Below are 23,034 nucleotides of genomic sequence, written 5' to 3'. Positions count from 1 at the left end.
TAAATATTTTTTGTATTTTCTGCGTCAGGGTGTCCTTTTTAAAATCCTGTCGTTGAGTTTGTAAAAAATGTATTCTCAAAAAAATGACGCATAAAAGTTGGTACTTTAGTCGATTTTGATGTACTTATATAGTTTCCGTACACGTACAGTACACTAGGCACTTTGAGAACTCTAAATAAGAAACATTTTCGGCTTAAAAAAAGTTTACTTAAGGGTCAAAAGTAACAGCCATTTAAAGGTTGAAAGGATGCAATTTGAATTTTCAAGAGAAAAATTGTATAAGACCACCCTAACGAAATTCTAAAATTGTCCATCTATATTAGGGTGGCTCGACATGATCGATTTTTCAGAGCAGGCATTTTCCGGTTCCATTTGGGCCCCCAAACAACCCCCCAAAATTTGGGAGCGATTGGGTTTGACCCGGATTTCCGCAAAGCGATTCAAATTTGTATGGAAATTTGTTTGGGAAAACCCTCTTTTTTACATTTTAATTTTTATCATTTTCATTTTTCACTCAATTTAAAAACTAACACCGTAGAAGTAAATCCTTAAATGTCCTCTTAAACTTTGCCGAAAAAAGTATGGTTCTATCTTGATTCTGAAAAAAGATACAGTGTATTTAAAAGAGGCATTTCAAAATAAGTGCTGAACATTATATTTCTTTCCAACACTGCCAGTCAGCGGTGGAATAATCATCATCAAAAGAAAATCTTTGGATGTTCATCAAGAGAAAAAATCCAAAGGGAGCATGGCTCTCCTCTCTCGCGCACGAAAGTTCGGTAAAATGAATCTAAAAAAATCATCATCTCGATTATTCGGCGGAACATCATTTTCAATACTACACTTGCAAGTGTAACGTCACACGTCGAAAAATGACCTGTCACATTTTGTAGATGGACAATGTGTGTAAACAAAGTGAAATAAATATTTTTGAGTGGTGCTGACAAGGAAATCCACAAAAAAATCATCAGCAGATTGATTTTCTTGGAGAATTTCCGGAGCGATTTTCTTTTGCGTGAATTGCCTCCTCTCTCTTTCGCGGGTGAAGAAAGTTCGCAAGCGAAATTGATTTTTTCGCGATTATTCCATCCCTGCTGCCAGTATTTCGGTAGATATTTCGAAATCTTTTTTTTACGTAATAAGGAAGCAAGCTAGCAAAATGGTGTCTTAGGTAAAGTTGTTGTATATGAATGTGGCTTTTATTTAAAATTATTGACATGCAGGGTGACAAACCTACAGGTTGTTAACCCAGCTCTATATGTCTTTTCATGCAATTTTTCCCACTGAATTGAACCTCAGAATTGAGCCAATGTATCAAATTTAATCAAAATAGCGATTCTCGTAGTTTTCAGAAAACTTATATGAAAGTATCAGAAATCTCGGTGCAAAAGCCCTGGGTAATGTTCACCGTTAAACATAATGGTATTTTTTTTTATTTTCAAGTGATTTTATAGTTTTAAATTTTATCAACTTGTGTGTTCTGACCTTCATTTGATAAATCCATTCAACGTCACTTTTATCATAAAGGATAAGAATGCTGTCTGTGAAGCTGATCGTCACATTTAGAGCGTGTCTTTTAACACTTATACGGTCGATATGTACTATTACAAAACGTTTCCTAAAGGTGTTAATTTATATTGTTTAGCATCAAAACAAACAACTTTCCAACCCAAAACATGACTCTCCTCCTAAACCAAGCACGTGCTATAACTCAAAACAACTCAAATGCTTCATTCATAGTTTTATCATATCTCGCACTCATTTTCTCTCTCGCCTCTCAAAATTCATTCGCGTTGCGGTCATTCACAATCGCGTTGCGTTGTATCGCTTCAGCAGGCAACCACCAGAACCAGTTGAGCCTTAACCGCCGGCGCGCGTGGACGTTTTTTTTAAACTTGTGAGAAAGAGTTGAGTCCGTTAGCTTATCTTTCGCAAGCAGTTTGGTAGATATTGGGACAGCTTTTTGTGTGAAGTCGTGTTTATCTGGGTAAGGTGCCGCCTGTTATCAGTAGCAGTGCAGAGTGGTCTAAGAAGAAGAAGAAGAAGTTGTGGTGTGATAAGCGATCTGTCAGTGCTGCAGTTTGGCAAAGGTGTCAATTGAGTTTTGGTTATGTTTTAGGTGTGGCTTGAAATCATAGTTGTGCAAATACGATCGGTTATTGAGCCATCAGAGTGATTAGTGTCAAACAAGCACGTTGTGAATGAAGATTTGCGTAGCAGAAATCCCTGCAAAGCCGAAATTGATCGCAAGATCTGCAGACAACTCGTGTGACTCATCGTGAATTCCTACCTTGCCAAAAATCGTGCAACCCGTCAAAAAAAAGTCTCAACTGTAGGTTAAAATGGCTAAATTCAGGAACAACAGTGGTTACGAGTTTGTGATTCATTCGTGTCTGATCTTCAGCTGCTGAATGGTGACCATGATGCTAAGAAGAAAGCAGGAAATGTTTGCAATTACAGGAGTGTGCGACGGTGACAACGACGTCTCAAGATCTGATCCTCGAGGCGGACAATGATAATGGATTGTTTGTGATGTGGTTACGCAATCGATCATTCGTTACGCGAGTGGCGTTGACAGTTTTGTGGGTCAAGCGTGTGGCCATGGGACAGGTTTGGTGATTGACAGAGTAATGGAAGTTGTTTAGTTTAAGGATGTAAAAACAGAGCTGTGGAGTTGGAGTCGGGGCCGGAGTCTGTAGCGTCGAGTTTTTCAAAGAACAGAAGTTGAATTCGTAATCCTCTGATTAGCAAATTCTGAGAAACTGGAGTCGAAGACGCTAGATCTGTAGAAGCCGTAGTAGGGAGTTGTTGTTGGAGTTAGAGTCCAAGTCTCTAAAAAGAGTTAGGAAGGTGCCGCCTGTTACCAAAAGCAGTCCGAGTTAAGGTCGCTTCAAAAACTACTCAACTTAGCACCCGTGAAAAACATTCCTAAAATTGTGTAAATTTGTATTTTTTGTTCAAATTTTCTGAGTGATCGATCATAACTGAATCAATTTGAAGTCAAACTTAGTTCTGTTATTCATCTTAGAAGACCGTTCCCCAAAAATTCACTGAGTTTCGCAGGGGTTCAATTGTCTTTATTAGGACTTGAAATCTTTAAAAATTACAAAAATTATGAAATTAACAATTTTTTAAAGACAATAATGATACTTAGAAAGCATTTCGCCTCTCCATATAAGGCTATCTAATGAAATTCACAAAGATTTACCTTCATTTTAATAAGATTTAATTATTTGAAGATATCAAAACGAAAAATACATTTAGATATAAATTACAAATTTTATCCCTTTTATAACTTTTGAAGATTTGAGGGTTTAAAGATGTATAGTTTTGAAGATTTGGTAATTTTCAGAAATAAACTAAAATTTGCTAGAAACCCTTTTAACATAATAATAAATCGAGTCGATCAAATACTGGAAGAAATCTAATGATTGTGATTTAGAACACACCATTAAATATTTCAACAAAAAATAATTGCTTTAAAAACATTTATTGAAAATGTGTTTTAATTTCCTACTTATTTTTTAATAAAATATCAAATTTTTAAAAATCAATCAATATCTAAAAACTTACTATTTCAAACTAGAGCGTCCAATTTCCCGTCCCGGGAAAAAATTAAAATATTTCCCGTGTCCTGGGTAATTTGTAAATTTCCCGAGAATTTCCGAAATACAAGCAGAAGTATGGGTAATTCTCTACCAACTCACCCGAAATCGGGAAAAGTTGCCCCGACCCCTTTTCGATGTGCGTGAAACTTTGTCTTTATTGGTAACTTTTGTCCCTGATCACGAATCCGAGGTCCGTTTTTTGATATCTCGTGACGGAGGGGCGGTACGACCCCTTCCATTTTTGAACATGCAAAAAAAGAGGTGTTTTTCAATAATTTGCAGCCTGAAACGGTGATGAAAAAAAAAATTGGTGTCAAAGGGACTTTTATGTAAAATTAGACGCCCAATTTGATGGCGTACTCAGACTTCCGAAAAAACGTATTTTTCATCGAAAAAAACAATAAAAAAGTTTTAAAAAATTTTCCATTTTCCGTTACTCGACTGTAAAAATTTTTTGGAACATTTCATTTTATGGCAAATTTAATGTACTTTTTCAATCCACATTGACCCAGAAGGGTCATTTTTTCATTTAGAACAAAATTTTACATTTTAAAATTTCGTGTTTTTTCTAACTTTTCAGGGTTATTTTTTAGAGTGTAATAATGTTCTATAAAGTTGTAGAGCAGACAATTACAAGAAATTTGATATATAGACATAAGGGGTTTGCTCATAAACATTACGAGTTATCGCGATTTTACGAAAAAAAAGTTTTGTAAAAGTTGGTCGTCATCGATCATGGCCGTTCATGGTCACCCGCGACAGAAACGGACGACGAAACAAAGAAAAACGCAAAAAGTAACTTTTTCATAACTTTTTTTCGTAAAATCGCGATAACTCGTGATGTTGGTAAGCAAACCCCTTATGTCTAATTATCAAAAATTTTGTAGTTGTCTGTTCTACAACTTTGTAGAACATTGTTACACTCTAAAAAATAACCCTGCAAAGTTAGAAAAAACACGAAACTTTAAAATAAAAAAAATTGTTCTTAATGAAAAAGTGACCCTTCTGGGTCAATGTAGATTCGAAAAGTACATTAAATTTCCCATAAAATGACATGTTCTAAAATTTTTTACAGTCGAGTAACGGAAAATGGGAGAATTTTAAAAACTTTTTTAGTGTTTTTTTCGATGAAAAATACGTTTTTTCGGAATTCTGAGTACGCCATCAAATCGGGCGTCTAATTTTACATAAAAGTCCCTTTGAAACCAAATTTCTATCTCATCACCGTTTCAGGCTGCAAATTATTGAAAAACACCTCTTTTTTCGCATGTTCAAAAATGGAAGGGGTCGTACCGCCCCTCCGTCACGAGATATCAAAAAACGGACCTCGGATTCGTGATCAGGGACAAAAGTTACCAATAAAGACAAAGTTTCACGCAAATCGAAGAGGGGTCGCCAACTCACACAGCAGTTGTGAGTTGGCGGAGAATTACCCGTATACATTTTCCTACCTTTTTGGCACCAATGCTTTGGAATTATACAAAAAATAATAATTTGAGAACCTGATTTGATTTTATTTATTTCAATCTACTGTTCATATTGAACTAATCAGCTTGTCTGTAAATTTCATGTCAAGGTTTAATTCAGATAATATTTATTTCTGAAGCATTCACCACTAGGAATATTGTTTGCTTATATGTTGGGCAACCAAAATTACTCTGTTATGGAATGAAAATAAACTATTTTATTTTTCATAACCTTTTTACACGATTTTTTTTTGTTATATCATTTGAAAATAAGATATTTACATCTTCCGGTCAAGATCAACATTGAGATTTGTTTAACTTTTTTTTACCTTGAACTTGTTGGATGGAAATTGAACTGAAATAAAGCTGGTACAAATATTTTTAAAAGTTTTTGTCCCCCCCCCCCCCCCCCCCCCCCTCAAAAATTGCCCGACAAATCAGGGGGCAAAAAAAATATTTTTACAATAAACTTCAAAATTTCAATGAAAATTCAAGTGCAACTACCTGAAATCAAATAAAAAAACATTCTCCTGCGTTTAAAATCATTTTTAACATGTTTGGGTTCATTAAAAAATCTAAAGATTTTTTGAATATTTTCGATGCAAAATCTTTTTTTTTTCGATACAATTTTTATTTTTGTCAGATCTTAGATTTTTTGAAAACTAAAGATTGCAAAACAACTGAACTAGGGTAAAATGCATTTTAAAACACTTTTTTCATTTAAATGTGAAGACTATGGCTTGTTATTGAATTTTTTATATTTTTTTATTTTTTTGCCCCCCCCTTGACCTTGGCCAGGGCCGAGGGACAACACTATTTTAAATATTTGCATCGGCCTAATTAATTTTTCAAAAAAGGTTTGTGTGAGAAGTAGAGCGTCCAATTTCCCGGGGTTACAAAATTCCCGGGAAACGGGAAATTTTCAACAAATTTCCCGGGAAATCCCGGGAATTCCCGGGAAATTTGAAATTTTACAAAAATTATTCTTATCCTGTTTCTGATTAATCTTTTGCAACGAAATTGTATAGAACAGCAACTTTAATGGTCAAAATGAGTGAGAGGATCAATAAATGGCTTGACTGCTTGTAAAAAATCATGCAACTTTGAGAAAATATATAAACTTTCTAATTTTTAAATCTTTTAAATCGTCCCAAATGAAAGAAAATATGATTAGTATTTATGTTGAGAAGGATTTTTTTAAATCAAAGTGTTTGGACAGTGAAAATCTATGCTCCACAACCATAAAATGACTTTTTAATTTGTCACAGTGACCAGAAAGTTAAAATAAAAAAACCAAAAAATTCAACTTGTGAATAAATAAATAATCATTGAATTTACCTTGAAAATCTAATTCCTAGCGCTTTTTAACTTGAAACACTATTTTTCAACTAGGAAATTTGATACGAAGTTGTTTTTTAATGGTTTTTCATGGTTTTATGATATGATTTTAGCCTATTAAATCAATAAGATTAAAATAATTTTGAGTATTTGAAAGTGGTTGAGATTCAACGATATTTTTTCTTATATAAATAAATTTATAACTTCAATCTGTAATTTCTCGAATACTTAGAAACAAAATTTTCTCACACAAACCTTTTTTAAAAATTTAATTATATCAGTTCAATTTCCATCCAACATGTTCAAGGTAAAAAAAGTCAAACAAATCTCAATGTTGATATTGGCCGGAAGATGTACATATCTTATTTTCAAATGATATTACAAAAAAAAAACATAAAAAAGGTTGTCAAAAATAAAATAGTTAATATTCATTCAATAACAGCGTAACTGTTGTTGCCCAACATATAAGCAAACAATATTCCTAGTGGTGAATACTTCAGAAATAAATATTATCTGAGTTAAACCTTGACATGAAATTTACAGACAATCTGATTTGTTCAATATGAATCAGGTTCTCCAATTATTATTTTTTGTATAATTTCAAAACATTGGTGCCAAAAAGGTAGGAAAGTGTATACTTCTGCTTGTATTTCGGGAATTCCCGGGAAATTCACAAATTTCCCGGGAAACGGGAAATATTTTTATCCGGGAAATCCCGGGAATTCCCGGGAAATTTTTTCCCGGGACGGGAAATTGGACGCTCTAGTGAGAAGAATTTATTTCTAGACATTCGAGAATTTACAGATTGAAGCTATAAATTTATGCAGCGAGCTACGAAGGGTGTAAGAGGGTTAAATATGAAAAAATATCTTTTGATTTCGACCACTTTAAATACTCAAAATTATTTTAATATAATTAATTTATAAGGCTGAATACCATATCACTAAAATCATATCACAAAACCATGAAATGATATGAAACCATGTATCTTATGAAATTTACCCAAAGAATGCAACTTATTTAAAAAACTCGCTCCAAATATTTGAAAATTTTGAGTTGTGATTTAATGAAATAGTGTTTTAAGTTAAAAAGCGCTAGAAATTAGATTTTTAAGGCATATTAAATAATTCTTATTTATTCACATGTTGAAAATACTTGTTCTGAGATAAGTTTTTTGTCATGACAAAAAAAAATTCTTGATTTTTTTTTTAATTTTATTTTATGGTCACTAAGAAAAAAATAAATCAATTTTATGGTTGTTGAGTATAGATTTTCAATGTCCAAACACTTTGATTTGAAAAAAATCCATCTCAACAAAAATACTAATAATATTTTCATTTATTTGGGACGATTTGAAAGATGGCAAAAAAATTAGAAAGTTTATATATTTTTTCAAAGTTGCATGATTTTTTACAAGCAGTCAAGCCATAAATTAATCCTCAAACTCATTTTGACCATTAAAGTTGCTGTTCTATACAATTTCGTTGCAAAAGATTAATCAGAAACAGGATCCGAATATTTTTTGCAAATTTCAAATTGGGATATAGTTGAAGCAAATATATTACAGGAATGTGAAATTTGTTATTAGTAGAGCAAAAATAACATTTTTATTTATTCTTTTTTTTTTGAAAAATATAAAAGTATCATAGTTCGCGAATAATCAATAAACCCAATACAAAGAATTTTCTTTAAAATCCAAGTTATCAAGTTTGTACACAAAATGTGGATAAAATAAATATTATCACTGCTAGCAAACAATGCCTGAATCTATATTACCACCTGTCCAAACGTCTAAACCACAACTCAACTGACAGATCATGTGGATATTTCGCCTGGAAAGCGACAATTAATCTCCTAGAGTTACTCTTCCAGGCGATATCTCACAGCCACTGTTAAAGTATAGAGTAAGGGTAGTGAGTGATTCATCTCATAGCGTCGTTCAGCTTTGTCTCGATGTTCTACTGAATGACTGATCCACACAACTTCTTCCACGACATTGAGACAGTTAGCCAGTGATTGATGTGAAACTAAACGTGTCTTTTCTCCACTTCCTCAACGCTTCCAGATCCTAACCCTTTAAGGTTTCGTCAGCAATGTAAGTTCTTAGTGACGAGGCAAACAAACAGAAAAAAGTGCCGTTTCAAAATGAAGTCATTCAAGCCATCATCAGTAGCCGCACAATCCAGAGTGTTAAAAAGTGAAATCCAAAGCAAACACCACCTGCCGTCGTCATCGCCAATGAAGCCGTCAACTGCCACCTTGTCTGTGATATTAGTGCTGTCAGTCGTCGTCCAGCTAGCCGGCGGCTTTAATCTGTCGCCCCAGCCAAATCATGTGTTCAAAGAACCCACCCTGCAAACGTTCCGGGAAAAGGTGCGTTCGTCATATTTTGGGTTCGCGCTCAACCTGAGGCCTGGAGGGTGAGTACCACCAATCAACACTTGATTCATCGTGGGCCACGCTAAGTGATGAGCAAGTTCTGGGCAAACAGTTGAGTTGAGGTTGTTATTTTGCAGGATGTGCGTAATGTGTGGTTGTTATCTTGGGGAAAAAGTGCACGCCCAAGAGTTGCAAGGAATGCAATGTTGTAGGGTTGATATCTGTATCATGCAGTTTATTTTCTGCACTTCCTACTCACCGCGGGCTTTGTCTTGGACAGAATAGATAAGAGGGAAGAAGTTAGTGACTGTTGGCTGGTCAGCTGGCCGAATACTGACCAGATATGAGTGTGAATGAACTGTGAATCTTTGGGAGAATTGTTTTATTGCTGTATTTTAATTTCTTTAAGTGATTTTGGAGAAATTTAATGAAAACTCAAAAAATCTGGTTTTGTTAAGTTTATTCAATGATAGTTAGTAATTTTAAGTTTTCAACCAGCAGAAAAAACGCAAAATCAATAAGTGTGAAGTGACGTTATAGCCTTTCGGGACCCTTTTGTGCCCCCAGGGAACTCCAACCGGTAGACCAATAAAGTCATCTGAATGTTGATGACTGAACTGCAAAAAATCACGATAAATTATTAATAAAAATATGTCTTGACTTACATTTACGTAGAGTATAAATTTGAATTCATGGAAAAGAATCAGATCATCTACAAATTAAAAACTAACTAAAATTAAAAAAGAAGGCTCAACTATTTGGCTCGGCTTAGAATTTAAAAAAGAATATACAAATGTTGGACCAATCAATGATCAATTAAAGTATTTTCAATCCCAACCAGCGATGGAATAATCATCATCAAAAGAAAATCATTGGACGTTCATCAAGAGAAAAAATCCGAAGGGAGCATGGCTCTCCTCTCTCGCGCACGAAAGATCGGTAAAAGAAATCTAAAAAAATCATCATCTTGATTATTCGGCGGAAAATCTTATTCACTGCTACACTTGCAAGTTTAACGTCACACGTCGAAAAATGACTTGTCACATTTTGTAGATGGGTGACGTGTTTAAAAATAGTGAAATAAATATTTTAAAGTGGTGCTGAAAAGGAAATTCAAAAAAAATCATCAGCTGATTGATTTTCATGAAGAATTTCGGGAGCGATTTTTTTTTGTTTTCATAACAATATAATTTTTTTGTTATCAAAACAAATATTGTTGAATTCATAAAATTTCAAAAATAAAAACTTGTTCTGCTTAAAATGCCTATAATTCTGAAGATATTTTTGGGCTATTAACTTAGAAACAAATCTTTTTCCGAACTGTTGTTTTAAGGCCGTTGCAAAAAAAAATTGAAGCCAATGTAAAACTTGGACCAAAGTCGAGGAAAAAGGAGAACAAAAAAATAAAAAATAATAAAATTGAAATAACAAGCTATGGTTTCAACATTTAAATGAAAAATGGATTAATTTTTTTTACCCCTGTCCAGTTCCAGTATCATTAGTTTTCAAAATTTCTATTATCAACGCAGGAAAATGCATTTCAAATTGTTTATCAGATTTCTAATTCCATTAAATTTTGAAGTTTTTTGAAAAAAAAAATTGTTTTGATACCTGATTTTTCGGCTCGATTTTTAAAAAAGGGAAGGGGGTGGAGGGTGGCTAAATCTTTGAAAAATATCTTTAATTTTATTTTATTCAAATCAGTTTTCGATCCATAAAAAAATATCTTGAATGAAAAAAAAAAATTTCTGAACAAAATTATTTTTTATCCCCTATTTTTTTAACCCTCTTACGCCCATGGTTTCCCCAGAGCACTCACTCACTCACTTCAAAATGCATTAGGCCGATGCAAATATTTTTCAAAGTTGTTGTCCTTCGGCTCTGGCCGGGGTCGAGGGAGGAGAGGGGGGGGGGAGGTAAAACAATAAAAAAAATATAAATATTGAAATAACAAGCCATAGTTTCAGCATTTCCATGGAAAAAGTGTTTTCAAATGCATTTTACTCTAGTTCAATTGTTTTGCAATCATTAGTTTTTCATTATAAAATTCTACAATTCATGGAAATAAAGAAAAGAACACATATTTTTTCTTGTTTACGCACAGCCATTTCCCAATAAATTAATCTTTATTTGTAGAATAAACAGTATAAAAATGAAATTCTTAAAGCAATTCTCTTGTATGTTAATTTTTTATTGATTTACTAAACACCACTACAGAAGCAATGTCTTATAAATTTCGTGATTCAATCTTCCAATCTCGTCCCAGACCCAATTCTACTTCTGCTGAAGGTAATCTTAAATATATCCAAAAATGATTTTTATCAAAATGGTTATTTTGCACACACAAAAAAACTTTGAAGAGTGTAATTAAAAAATGGATAGCTTATTGGAATGTTACTATGATTCCTGAATTTTTCGTTCATAAAACATATGGGCACCTGTAACTTTGCATCGTTAAATTGATCAGAAAAAAAAACATTTCACGGAAAGGGGATCGATCGCCAAACCAGCGACCGAATTTTGCTGGGTTGGTTTTGCTGATATCAGCGAAATTTTTCTCTAAACCAGCGAAATTTTTCGCTGAAAAAGGTGGCTGCGCGAAACGGTTTCTTTTCCAGCGAAAGTTTTCGCTGGTTTGATACACATCCTTCCGACAGCCGTCATAAATGTTTGTTATTGTTCACGTTTGGAAGCGATTTGTGGCAATCGAATTGCTTTAGGGGTTTTTTCAAAACAAAAAAGCATGAAAAAGTTCTGCATCAAGTGTTCAGCATTAAAATACATACTCAACAGGTGATGGTTCTTTTCAATGAAAAGAAGCACGTTTCCATAAAGTTCTCGCAGCAGAAAAATACGGTGCAGTGAAGCTGGAGATGTATTTGTACTGCTGCATAGATGAGTGCACAAATTGTCGCAGGTGGCAGCAAGAATCGTAGGCGAGGAACTTGACCATGGCCGCGGAACAGTTTGTGCTGTGGCAAGTAAGTACAACCTGGCTGGACTTTCTTTTAATTCTGCTTCCGTTACTGCGAAATCTTTACACGATTCCCAATTAATCTCTGGTTCTCAAATCCTCTGGTTTATTTTGGCATAGGCTTCTGCCGCCAAAACAAAAAAAAACAATCGTCGGTGATAAAAAACGCTGATCCAGTGCAAAAAAACACTGGTCCAGTGGAAACATTCGCTGAACCAGCGGATTTTTCGCCGAAACCAGTAGAATAATCTCCTGGTTGATTTTGGTACGAGCTGCTGCCGCCGGAAAAAAAAACCCGGACGTCAGCGATAGAAAACCGCTGGACCAGCGAATTGTTTCCCAAAATTAGTACAATAATCTCCTGGTTGATTTTGGTGCCCTGCCGCTTTTTCCAAACCAGCGAGAAAATTTTCTGATTCTAGCAAAACTGATCCCCCAAACAGCGACATTTTTCACCAAACCAGTGTTTTTTTTTCACTGGTTTGGTAGAATTTCATCGGTTTCCAAACCAGCGAAAAAAATTAGCGATTCTAGGTAATTTTTGTGCAGGCTGAGAAATTAGTGACATTTTTCGCTAGTTTTAGCGAACTTTATCGCGATTTGGCGATGGATCCCCTTTCCGTGTTGAAATACATTTTTTTTAATTTTTGAGGCGTTCAAAAATGCATGCAGATTTTAATGGACCAAATGATTTGGGGCCACTTTGGTTTTGAAAAAAATCTCACAAAGTTCAGCTTAAATATAAAACACAAAAAAAAAGTTTTATTCAATTGCTCCTTTCTGAGAAAACGTCTCATTTTCGTACAATCGAGCTAATATTTTTAAAGGGATTAGCAAGCCCTTGAATTTTCGTAAAAATAAATTACATCCTATCGCCATAACCTTTTTGTGTAAACTATTTGTTCAATATTCATATGTAAGCTTTTCAAACAAAACTGAACCAATATTTATTCTCGTTTCCCCCTCCTCCCCTTCCAGCGTGCTCGTTGGCGCACCCCGAGCCCAATCCGACCTTGCCTCGCAGCGCAAGCTCAACGAAACCGGTGCCCTGTACAAGTGTCACTATGACAGCGGCGAATGCGCCCCGTACTACGTGGACCGGATGGGCAACACCAACAATGAGAACGAACCATTTGCGTACAGCAGTGAAAAGAAGGACTTTCAAATGTTGGGTGCCTCCATGGATGGACATGGGGCCGATGGAGATCGGTTCGTGGTGTGTGCTCCGAAGATCGTCACGGAACTGGTGGACTACTATCTGCTGCACGGGATTTGCTACGTAACGGATGGCACTAAAAATGGGGAACCCAAGTCGGTGAAGCCAATCTATCCGCTGAGAGTTAAAGGTTAGTCGAGTAATTGAACGCACCTGTTCCAGTTCTAACGAAACGTTCTCATTTTTTCCCCCAGACAAACAGCTGTACCGCGACCCGAAGCACAACGTGCAGTACTACAACTACATGTACGGCGAGCAGGGCCTGGCCGTGCACGTGACCGACGACGGCGAGGAGATTCTGATCGGGGCGCCAGGTGTGTTCAATTGGCGCGGCACGGTCATCCGGTACCGGCGCCAGATCAACGAAGACATGGGTGGCCTGAGTCGGCGCGATGGCGAACGAAACTGGAGCTGGCAGTCGGGGACGTCGTCGTCGGATGGTCGTCCCAAGCGGCAGATCATCAGCTACGTCACCGATGTGCCCAATCCGTACTTTAGCAAGCTGGATGATGACTCGTACTTTGGGTACGCCGTCAGTTCGGGCTTCTTCCAGGACAACACCAAGCTGCTGTACGTGGCCAGTGCACCGCAGATGCAGCTGCAAACGGGCGAGGTGTACATCTTTGACATCATCAACGCGGACTCGTTCCACGAGACGCAAATCAAGATTCTGTACACCTTCCCGGGTCAGCAGCAGGGCGAGTACTTTGGCTATGCCCTGCTGACGGAGGACTTCAACGGAGACGGGCTGCCGGATTTGGCCATTTCGGCGCCGATGCACAGCTGGAACTCGGACTACGAGAACGGAGTGGTTTATGTGTACATGAACGAGGGAAAGTTGAGCTTCCAGTTGCAGCAGATTTTGACGACCAAGTACGAACACGGTGGACGGTTCGGGATCAGTATGGCCAAGATTGGAGACGTCAACATGGATGGGTATTCAGGTAACTTTTTTGATCTCTGTGTTTTTTTATTATCATTATTGAAAACACTAAATTCATGGAAACAGCCATCACTACTGTCACAATGAATCAGCATGAAACCTTTCTGCGAGAAAGTGGAGATTTTTTTTCTCTTCCAAAATGTATCGATAGTTTTGTAATGAAATCATAAATAGTTTATTTTAACAATCAACGACATATCTGTAGTTTTTTTAAAGGTTCAATAAAAAAACCTTTATTTTTGTTTTTTAAGTGTTTTTGAATACCCCGGACTTGAGACGGTTTCAAAAAACCCAAAAAGCAAAAAAATAAATTTAGTTTGTCGGACCTTTAAAAAACAATTTCTAGATATCTGAATTAACATTTAAAAGGGGCGGTACACAGAAAAAAATAATGTAAATTTGGAAGCTTTAATTTTGGAAGGTTGAATATTACCTCTTTTATGATGTAATTTTACCTCAATTTAGACTGAAAAAGTGACATTACAACAGAAAAGTGGTAAAATTACACATTTTCAGAGGTAAAATTACACCTTTTTTCTGACATAAAAGATGTACCCCTTCCCAGATGTAATATTACCATGATTTTTTTTTCTGTGTATGACATTGCTCTTACGGCCTTTCTTCCCATTACAACACGTGTAATGAAAGGCCTTAAAGAGCAATGTCGTACCGCCCCTTTCATATTTTGCTCTAGATATCATGATTTAAAAATGACTCATAGTGTGTATGCATGACGTTTTTCCTAGTAAGGAAATATTAAAGATTGTTTTTGCCCTTTAAAATTTACATCATCTCTTTCATTGTCGTGGTGAATGAAATGAGAGTAACCATCAATTTATATTAAGAAGGATTTCATGTTACGAATTCTCTTATTCTGCTGGATTATTTAAAACATCAACATGGTTTATCTTGAACATCACGAAAGTTGCTCAAACACTCAAATTTTGTATAGGACATTGTTTTATTAAAGATCTGAAAATGTTGCCGCCATCCACAAATGACGTGGCACATTAGAGAAGATGGGGGTCTGAAAGGTTTTGACGGTCCTTATTTTTTTGAGGATAAAAAAAAATGAAATTGCAAGCCATGGTATTGACATTTGAATAAAAAAAAGTGTTTAAAAATGCATTTTACACCTGCCCAGTTGTTTTGCAATCATTAGTTTTCATAATATCGAAGTATTTACGTTTTATTTTTTCGCCGAAAAAAAACTTTTTGCGGTACATACTATAAAACGGAATTTGACAAATATCACATTGTTTTGATCAATCTCAGATATGCTAAATATGATTTAAACGCAGGAAAATGCAATTAAAATTGTTTTCAGAAACTTCTATTTCCATTAAAATTTTTAAGTTTAAAAAAAATATAAAATATTTTTTCCCCCTGATTTTTCGGACCTATTTTAAAGCGGAGGGGGGGGAGACAAAAAACATTGAAATTTTGCAGCGGCCTAAGATTCAAAGTATAAATACTCATCATTGTTCACAAAATACCGATTTTTTTTCGAAAGTACTAAAATTTTCATAATTTGCAATATGGGTATCAAACGAAGCGAAATTTGTCATGCTTTTTCACGTTGTAAATGTTTTTTTTTTTTTAGGAAGATTTTAACCAAAGAGTATTCCCTTCTCCCTGTTTTAACCCTCTACAACTCAACCCCGCCTTTAGACGGGCTTCGATTTAAAAAAAATCGCCAAAAATTAATTTTAAAACCAATTTTTGATCTTTAAAAAGCATTGGAAAGAAGAACTTTTATAATTTTAGAAAATTTAAGGGTTGGTAATTTTACTTGTTTTATGTGACTTTGCCAATGTTTTTAAAATTTCATTTTTTAGGGGTCAACTTTGGCTGTGTTTTTGAATAACACCAACATATTTTAAGTAAGAAGAAGTATGCAGTAATTTGTCTCTACGCAATTTTTTACAATTTCAATGATTATTATTATTAGTTTTATTAAAGACATTTTACCATTGCAATGGCATTCGTGTCGTATTTTTGAATATACAGAATTCTAATTCGGTTTCTAAATCTTTTCTTTAAATTTAAATGATAATGGTGCCAATTTATATTAGAAAATGTAAAAAAAAGCAAAAAATTGAAAAATGGCTGTAAAAGCATGAAAAAATTAGTTAGGCAAAATTTAATGATAGGAGGGAATAGAACAGGCCATTACTACCAAAAACAAACATAAACTAAACAAGATTAATGCAACTTAAAATACTAAAAATGAACCAAGAAAAACATAAAACAAGAGAAGTAAAGTTTTTCGTAAACCATAAAGTGCTTCAAAATGACCTCCTAAACACGGGAAAAATAAAAAAATGGTAAAAAAATTCGGCAACAAACGGTTAACTCTGCGTTATCGTCCATTATCGGCGAAAATCTTATCGAAATTATCGACTCGTTATCGAGCCTCGATAATTTTATGGTTAACAACCTTGGTGATCCTTGGTGCCATTACATTTGTGGCCTTTGAAAAAATCAAATTTAATATCAAAATGTATGCATAAACAAAAAGTTACTTACAGTATTCATACCTCCTTACAGACATCGCCATCGGCGCTCCGTTCGAGGAAAACGGTGCCGTTTACATCTACCTCGGCTCGCCCTCGGGTCTCCGCACCAAACCCTCCCAGCGGCTAGTCCCCCCCGCGAATGACCTCATGAACCCCTCAGCCCAACCCATGTTCGGTCACGCCCTCTCCCGCGGGGCAGACATCGATGGGAACGGTTACCACGATCTCGCGATTGGATCGCCGAACGAAGAAGCGGTGTACGTGTACAAGACCTACCCGGTGGTGCGAGTTTTCAGCACGGTGAGTTCCTCCAAGCGGGAACTTTCTCCAGAGGAAACGGCCTTCCAGCTGACGGCCTGCTGGCGGTACGAGTCCGCTACGAACATCCAGCACGACGTGAGCTTTGGGTACACGCTAAAGGTGGACAACCAAAATGGGAGGGCTCAGCTGAGTGACGGAAGTAATTCGATTAGTGGGACTAGCAAGATCAACTACGACGACTTTTGTCAGGAGTTTGACGTGCGGGTGAAGCCGTCGTTCGCCGATATTTACAAGCCGATTATGGTCGAGTTTAGCTACAAGGTGATCAGCAACATCCCGACCAACAGTGAGTTCTGTGAGCATTGCGTCATGACTGATCCTGCGGTGCCAAGTACGGTCACGGAGAAGATTTCCTTCAAGACTGGCTGCGCAGGAGAGACGTGCATTGCGGAGTTGAATTTGAAGGCGGCTTGGGTTGATCTCAGGTAAGTTGTGGGGCAACATGAAATATTGATACGTGATTGAGTTATTCTACGTATTTCTTTTGCAGTTCTCCTTACATCATCGGAAGCACCCGCACCGCATCGCTCCAGTACGACGTGATCAACACGGGTGAAAACGCCTTCCTGCCCCAGCTGAACGTAACGCTGCCCTCCCTGATAACCCTGGCCAAGTTACCCTCCCATTGTAAGCTCACAAACCTCAACGACGGGCTGAACCTGCTGTGCGATCTCAACAACGGACTCGCGCTCAAGACGTACGCGTTGACTAAGATGGTGCTGGTGCTGGACATGAGTCGGTTGGAGGGGAAATCGTTCTCGATCAACGCCGAGGTGTTCAGTACCAGTGAGGAGACTAACAAGGAGGATAACGCGCTGGAGACGACCGTGGAGTTGCAGGAGTTTAGCGAGATTGAAGTGGTTGGGAAGTCATCGGTTAGTGAGGTCAACTTGCAGCGTCAGAGTGGAAAGATCAACGTGACGTACCAGATTCAGGTGATGAACAATGGACCGAGCAGTCTGCGGGATTTGACGTTTGCGTTGAAGGTTCCACTGGTTTATCACAAGCCAAGTTCGGCGGATGTGCTGAAGATCGTCAGCTTCAACGACATCCACATCAACGGGTACTACAACTACAAGAACTTGGACTTTACCTGGACGCAGAACAACGTGATCCTGATCCCAAATCCGGTCGAGTACTCGACGCAACTCCCAGAAGTAGACAACCTGTACAAAGCCAGTATGGACTTTGGCCTCCTATCCGGCCAATCTCACTCGGACCCGTCTTCAGACGACAGCGCCAACTACCAAACCCGTCGTCGTCGTCGATCCGCCCCAACCTTCAGCGATCTTCACTACAACAAGTACACCAACCAACTCGCCCAGCACTCCCGCCCCCGTCGAAGTCTCCCCACCGTCAACCCAGACATCCTCAACGGCCTCCCAACCAACCGCACGCTCTACTTCAGCTGCGACTCGCCAATATTCATCGAATGTGCCGAAGTGAGCGTCCAAATCGCCAACTTCAAACCCGGCAACGTCCCGATCCTGATCGACCTGCAGTTCGAGCTGAATCTGGACGCCGTAGCCGAGAGTTTCCTCGAGCGCGAAGACATCCTGGCCCTGCAAATTCTCTCCGAACTACGCAAACTGGAAGACGAGGAAGGCGTTGGCTTCAGCGTCGCCAAGAACAACCCCTTTACGGTGGTGTACAAGTACGCCATCGAAAGCACCCCCATCTGGGTGTACATCGTGTCGACGATCGGCGGGCTGCTGCTGCTGGTGCTGATCTCGTATGGGCTGTACCGGGCAGGGTTCTTCAAGCGGACGAAGAAGGAGGAGTTTGAGAAGTTGCATCGGGAGGTGGGTTTTGAACACAGAATTCTCAAGTTTTTGCATTGCTAACGAAAGATTTTTTTATTTTTCAGAGCGTCCGGATGAACCAAACCCAGCCGGATACGGATGATGAGCGCTAAACACGCGATCAGAGCCGCCAATTTTCACAGCAAAAAAGACAGTGAGACGTTACCAAAAAAGTGCATTATTTTATTTATTTTGCAATAAGTAAGGATTAGACTGTAAGCGATTTTGAAGACAGTCACTCTTGGTGGCACCCTTTTTTACCATTCTTGTAAATACGAAAAGACGCATTTTACCGGCCATAATAGCATTTGTTAGATTTGTAGGACACGATTTCATCAGAATTTATTTTTAAATACTGACTAGGGAAACGATAATTTATTTTTAAAACATTCAGTTCCTTTGGATTTAAGATAAATCAAGAAATAAAGAAAATTTTAAAAGTCGAAAAATAGTTTTAAACAGTTTTTATTTTTTTAATTTGGATAAAGAATGTCGCCCAAAGTTCAATAGAATTAAATATCACAGCCAAATTTTCATGAAAAATATGATTTGCAAAATTTAAAAATGCAGCGGAGCAATTCTCTACAAAAACCGGAAATGGATTTTATTTATATTTTTTTTGTTTGGCTTAAACTTTCTGAAGTCCTTCCCTATGACCAAATAAGCCATTTTGTATGATTGGTTCACCCAAATCTCCATTCAATTTTGGCAGCTGTCCATAGAAAAAATGGTACGTAAATATTCGAAAATCTGTAACTTTTGAAGAAATTTTCTGATCGATTTAGTGTCTTCGGCAAAGTTGTAGGTATTAATGAGGACTATTCAGAAAAAATAGGTATTCCCACAATAGATTGAGAAAAAGAGCCTGCGATTTCGCTACCTTTTTCTAAGTAAGTATAGCATCAAAATTTCCCGTGGTCCTAATCCTTACTCCTACCCCGGTGAATGGTGGAGATGGGAACGGCCGGCTTTCATGGTGCTGCCTGTCCTGCTCTGGAAGAATTGGTTTTAATACCCTTCCCGAGCAGATGGAAATAACTTGGGAATAACATTTTTTGATATTTGAAAATACTAGGCTAATATCATTTTATGTTATTTATAACAAGATTTGTTATTCGTCGTTATGATTTTTTTGTTATTGTATTGTTATTGTTATAACAGACTGATAAAATTTTGAGTTATTCTTCGTTCAAATCTTTGTTTTTATTTTTTGTTATTTTAACAACTAATCCGACCATCCCAATAACAGTTGGAGTTATTCTTCCATAACGAAAAATGTTATTCCCAAGTTGTTTTGGCTTTCAACCAATATCAAACCAATAACAAATTTTGTTATGATAACATAAACTGTTATTAAACCCTTATGCAAAAATGGATCTTTCAAGAAGATTCCATAACATTTTCTGTTATTTTAACAGTATTTGTTATTGAAATGGCATGAATTTTGTTATTACCGTCTGCCCGGGCATGACAAAATCCAGTCTGCAACCCGCTAAGATCTCTATGCGAATGCGAAATATCCATTTGAAGCTTAATTTTTACTGAAAAATTCCCGATTTTCGATTTTTCAAAATAGTTTCCATGATTGTCTATTCCTGAAAATATTTTTTCGAAAAGTTCAAAAAATTTCCAACGAAATTGCCTTAGACACATTGAAGATTGAACCTCTGGTTGCTGAAAATTTATTTTTTTTATGTCTCATCTAAACATTCCACATTTTCTAATGCCAAAATCTTAGCAACTGATGGTCCAATTTTCAATTATGCAAAATGAAACATTTGTGTAATTTAATGATCTTTTGTTAAACAAATATTTTGAAAATTTTGGAATTACAAAGGGAGAAACATTTAATATTACGCCCATTTGAAATGTTAGTCTTGATTCCAATTTTTTTAAGTTTTTTTTTCGAAAAAGATCATGGGATGGAATGAACAATCATGGGTGCCAGGGGCGCCGACTCTGGGGGGGCACGGTACTTTTTGCCCCCCCTAAAATTTGGCTGGGGGGGCAGCCCATACATTGTGCCCCCCCAGAAATTTTGGAAGAAAAATATTCTTATATCAAATATAAAAAAAATCACAGAAATAATTGAAAATAATATCTAAAACTTAAATGGAACATTGTTTGTACACACGGATAGAATTCTTGTAAGCGAATCCGTAAAATAGTTCAAAAACGTTTGTTGTTTTCGAAATCGCTGAAATTTTTTGAACAAAATCGTTTACAATTTTCTGGATTTAGATGCATTTTTATTCTAAGTCGACAACATTTTATCTATACCACTGTGCTCTCTAGGAGAATCAGTAAGCTTAGTACAAGAGCACAGAGTCATCGGTAAAGGATTTGAGAGATGTCGTCAACATAGATTTAACGGATTTGCTCCTAAGATTTCTATCTTTGCATGTTGTTTCAAAAACAAAACCAATGTACTTTTTCCATAGCACTTCATCTACAATCAAACTTACGCAAACTCTTGCGAAAACAATCATCATGTTTTCAAACGCAACATTCTGCGATTTGCCATTGTAGATCAGGATTTAGCGAATATAAACTGAAACACATTTCAAAATGGTCATTTGTTGACTGCTTTACATTTACAAAAATGCTGATAAATTCGATAATTTTTTGGGTAATTTTAGAAACGATTTGAAGAGATTTCAAATACATTTGTTAACCGCTAACCGTTCCATACCAATTTTAGCCGAAAAATACAATTGTTTCAAAAAAAGTATTTTTTTGAAAACTAGCGCACCGCTTTTCTGAGAAACAGACAAATTAAAACCTAATCTGAGACAATTTCACATTATAATCTTAAAAAAACACAAGTGTATCGCCTTCTGCCATTTATGTTCGATTTTTTAAAAAATAAAAAGGCTGTAGAAATTTCAACTGCACCTCAAAAAATATGCCGAAAAAAATAAAAAAAACAGGAAATCAGCATTATTGAGTATTGGGATTCCATTTTAAAACGTTTTTGGTAAAATTCTTAAATTCTCAAATTCTTAAATTCTTAAATTCTTAAATTCTTAAATTCTTAAATTCTTAAATTCTTAAATTCTTAAATTTTTAAATTCTTAAATTCTTAAATTCTTAAATTCTTAAATTCTTAAATTCTTAAATTCTTAAATTCTTAAATTCTTAAATTCTTAAATTCTTAAATTCTTAAATTCTTAAATTCTTAAATTCTTAAATTCTTAAATTCTTAAATTCTTAAATTCTTAAATTCTTAAATTCTTAAATTCTTAAATTCTTAAATTCTTAAATTCTTAAATTCTTAAATTCTTAAATTCTTAAATTCTTAAATTCTTAAATTCTTAAATTCTTAAATTCTTAAATTCTTAAATTCTTAAATTCTTAAATTCTTAAATTCTTAAATTCTTAAATTCTTAAATTCTTAAATTCTTAAATTCTTAAATTCTTAAATTCTTAAATTCTTAAATTCTTAAATTCTTAAATTCTTAAATTCTTAAATTCTTAAATTCTTAAATTCTTAAATTCTTAAATTCTTAAATTCTTAAATTCTTAAATTCTTAAATTCTTAAATTCTTAAATTCTTAAATTCTTAAATTCTTAAATTCTTAAATTCTTAAATTCTTAAATTCTTAAATTCTTAAATTCTTAAATTCTTAAATTCTTAAATTCTTAAATTCTTAAATTCTTAAATTCTTAAATTCTTAAATTCTTAAATTCTTAAATTCTTAAATTCTTAAATTCTTAAATTCTTAAATTCTTAAATTCTTAAATTCTTAAATTCTTAAATTCTTAAATTCTTAAATTCTTAAATTCTTAAATTCTTAAATTCTTAAATTCTTAAATTCTTAAATTCTTAAATTCTTAAATTCTTAAATTCTTAAATTCTTAAATTCTTAAATTCTTAAATTCTTAAATTCTTAAATTCTTAAATTCTTAAATTCTTAAATTCTTAAATTCTTAAATTCTTAAATTCTTAAATTCTTAAATTCTTAAATTCTTAAATTCTTAAATTCTTAAATTCTTAAATTCTTAAATTCTTAAATTCTTAAATTCTTAAATTCTTAAATTCTTAAATTCTTAAATTCTTAAATTCTTAAATTCTTAAATTCTTAAATTCTTAAATTCTTAAATTCTTAAATTCTTAAATTCTTAAATTCTTAAATTCTTAAATTCTTAAATTCTTAAATTCTTAAATTCTTAAATTCTTAAATTCTTAAATTCTTAAATTCTTAAATTCTTAAATTCTTAAATTCTTAAATTCTTAAATTCTTAAATTCTTAAATTCTTAAATTCTTAAATTCTTAAATTCTTAAATTCTTAAATTCTTAAATTCTTAAATTCTTAAATTCTTAAATTCTTAAATTCTTAAATTCTTAAATTCTTAAATTCTTAAATTCTTAAATTCTTAAATTCTTAAATTCTTAAATTCTTAAATTCTTAAATTCTTAAATTCTTAAATTCTTAAATTCTTAAATTCTTAAATTTCTAAAATTTT

At 35.0% G+C, this 23,034-nt stretch overlaps 1 protein-coding gene across 2 annotated transcripts; it reads left to right on the top strand.

Moving 5' to 3' along the window:
* Positions 1–1,828: 1,828 nt before the first annotated feature.
* LOC120421622 (integrin alpha-PS3-like) lies at positions 1,829–19,017 on the top strand. 2 transcript variants are annotated; one of them, XM_039584850.2, is made up of 7 exons: positions 1,829–1,987; positions 8,478–8,832; positions 12,744–13,111; positions 13,176–13,925; positions 16,475–17,189; positions 17,255–18,566; positions 18,632–19,017. In XM_039584850.2, exons 2-7 carry the CDS (start codon positions 8,558–8,560, stop codon positions 18,677–18,679), a joined length of 3,468 nt encoding a protein of 1,155 aa, XP_039440784.1. In that variant the 5' UTR covers positions 1,829–1,987; positions 8,478–8,557; the 3' UTR covers positions 18,680–19,017. The 2 variants fall into 2 exon arrangements, with proteins under 2 accessions (XP_039440784.1, XP_052566016.1); XM_052710056.1 differs by lacking the exon at positions 1,829–1,987 and adding an exon at positions 2,066–2,090.
* The last annotated feature ends 4,017 nt before the right edge of the window (positions 19,018–23,034 follow it).

Source organism: Culex pipiens, chromosome 3 (genome assembly GCF_016801865.2).
Source record: "Culex pipiens pallens isolate TS chromosome 3, TS_CPP_V2, whole genome shotgun sequence".
Lineage (NCBI taxonomy): Eukaryota > Metazoa > Arthropoda > Insecta > Diptera > Culicidae > Culex > Culex pipiens.
The sequence above is the reverse complement of the archived record's forward strand: the minus strand, read 5'-3'. Positions and strand labels throughout refer to the sequence as shown.

Bases quoted from the DNA above. Each gene is read 5' to 3' on its own strand.
- LOC120421622 (XM_039584850.2), top strand. From the start codon at position 8,558: ATGAAGTCATTCAAGCCATCATCAGTAGCCGCACAATCCAGAGTGTTA. The intron at 8,833-12,743 runs GTGAGTACCACC...CTCCCCTTCCAG, and splicing joins CTCAACCTGAGGCCTGGAGG to CGTGCTCGTTGGCGCACCCC. The intron at 13,112-13,175 runs GTTAGTCGAGTA...TTTTTCCCCCAG, and splicing joins CTATCCGCTGAGAGTTAAAG to ACAAACAGCTGTACCGCGAC.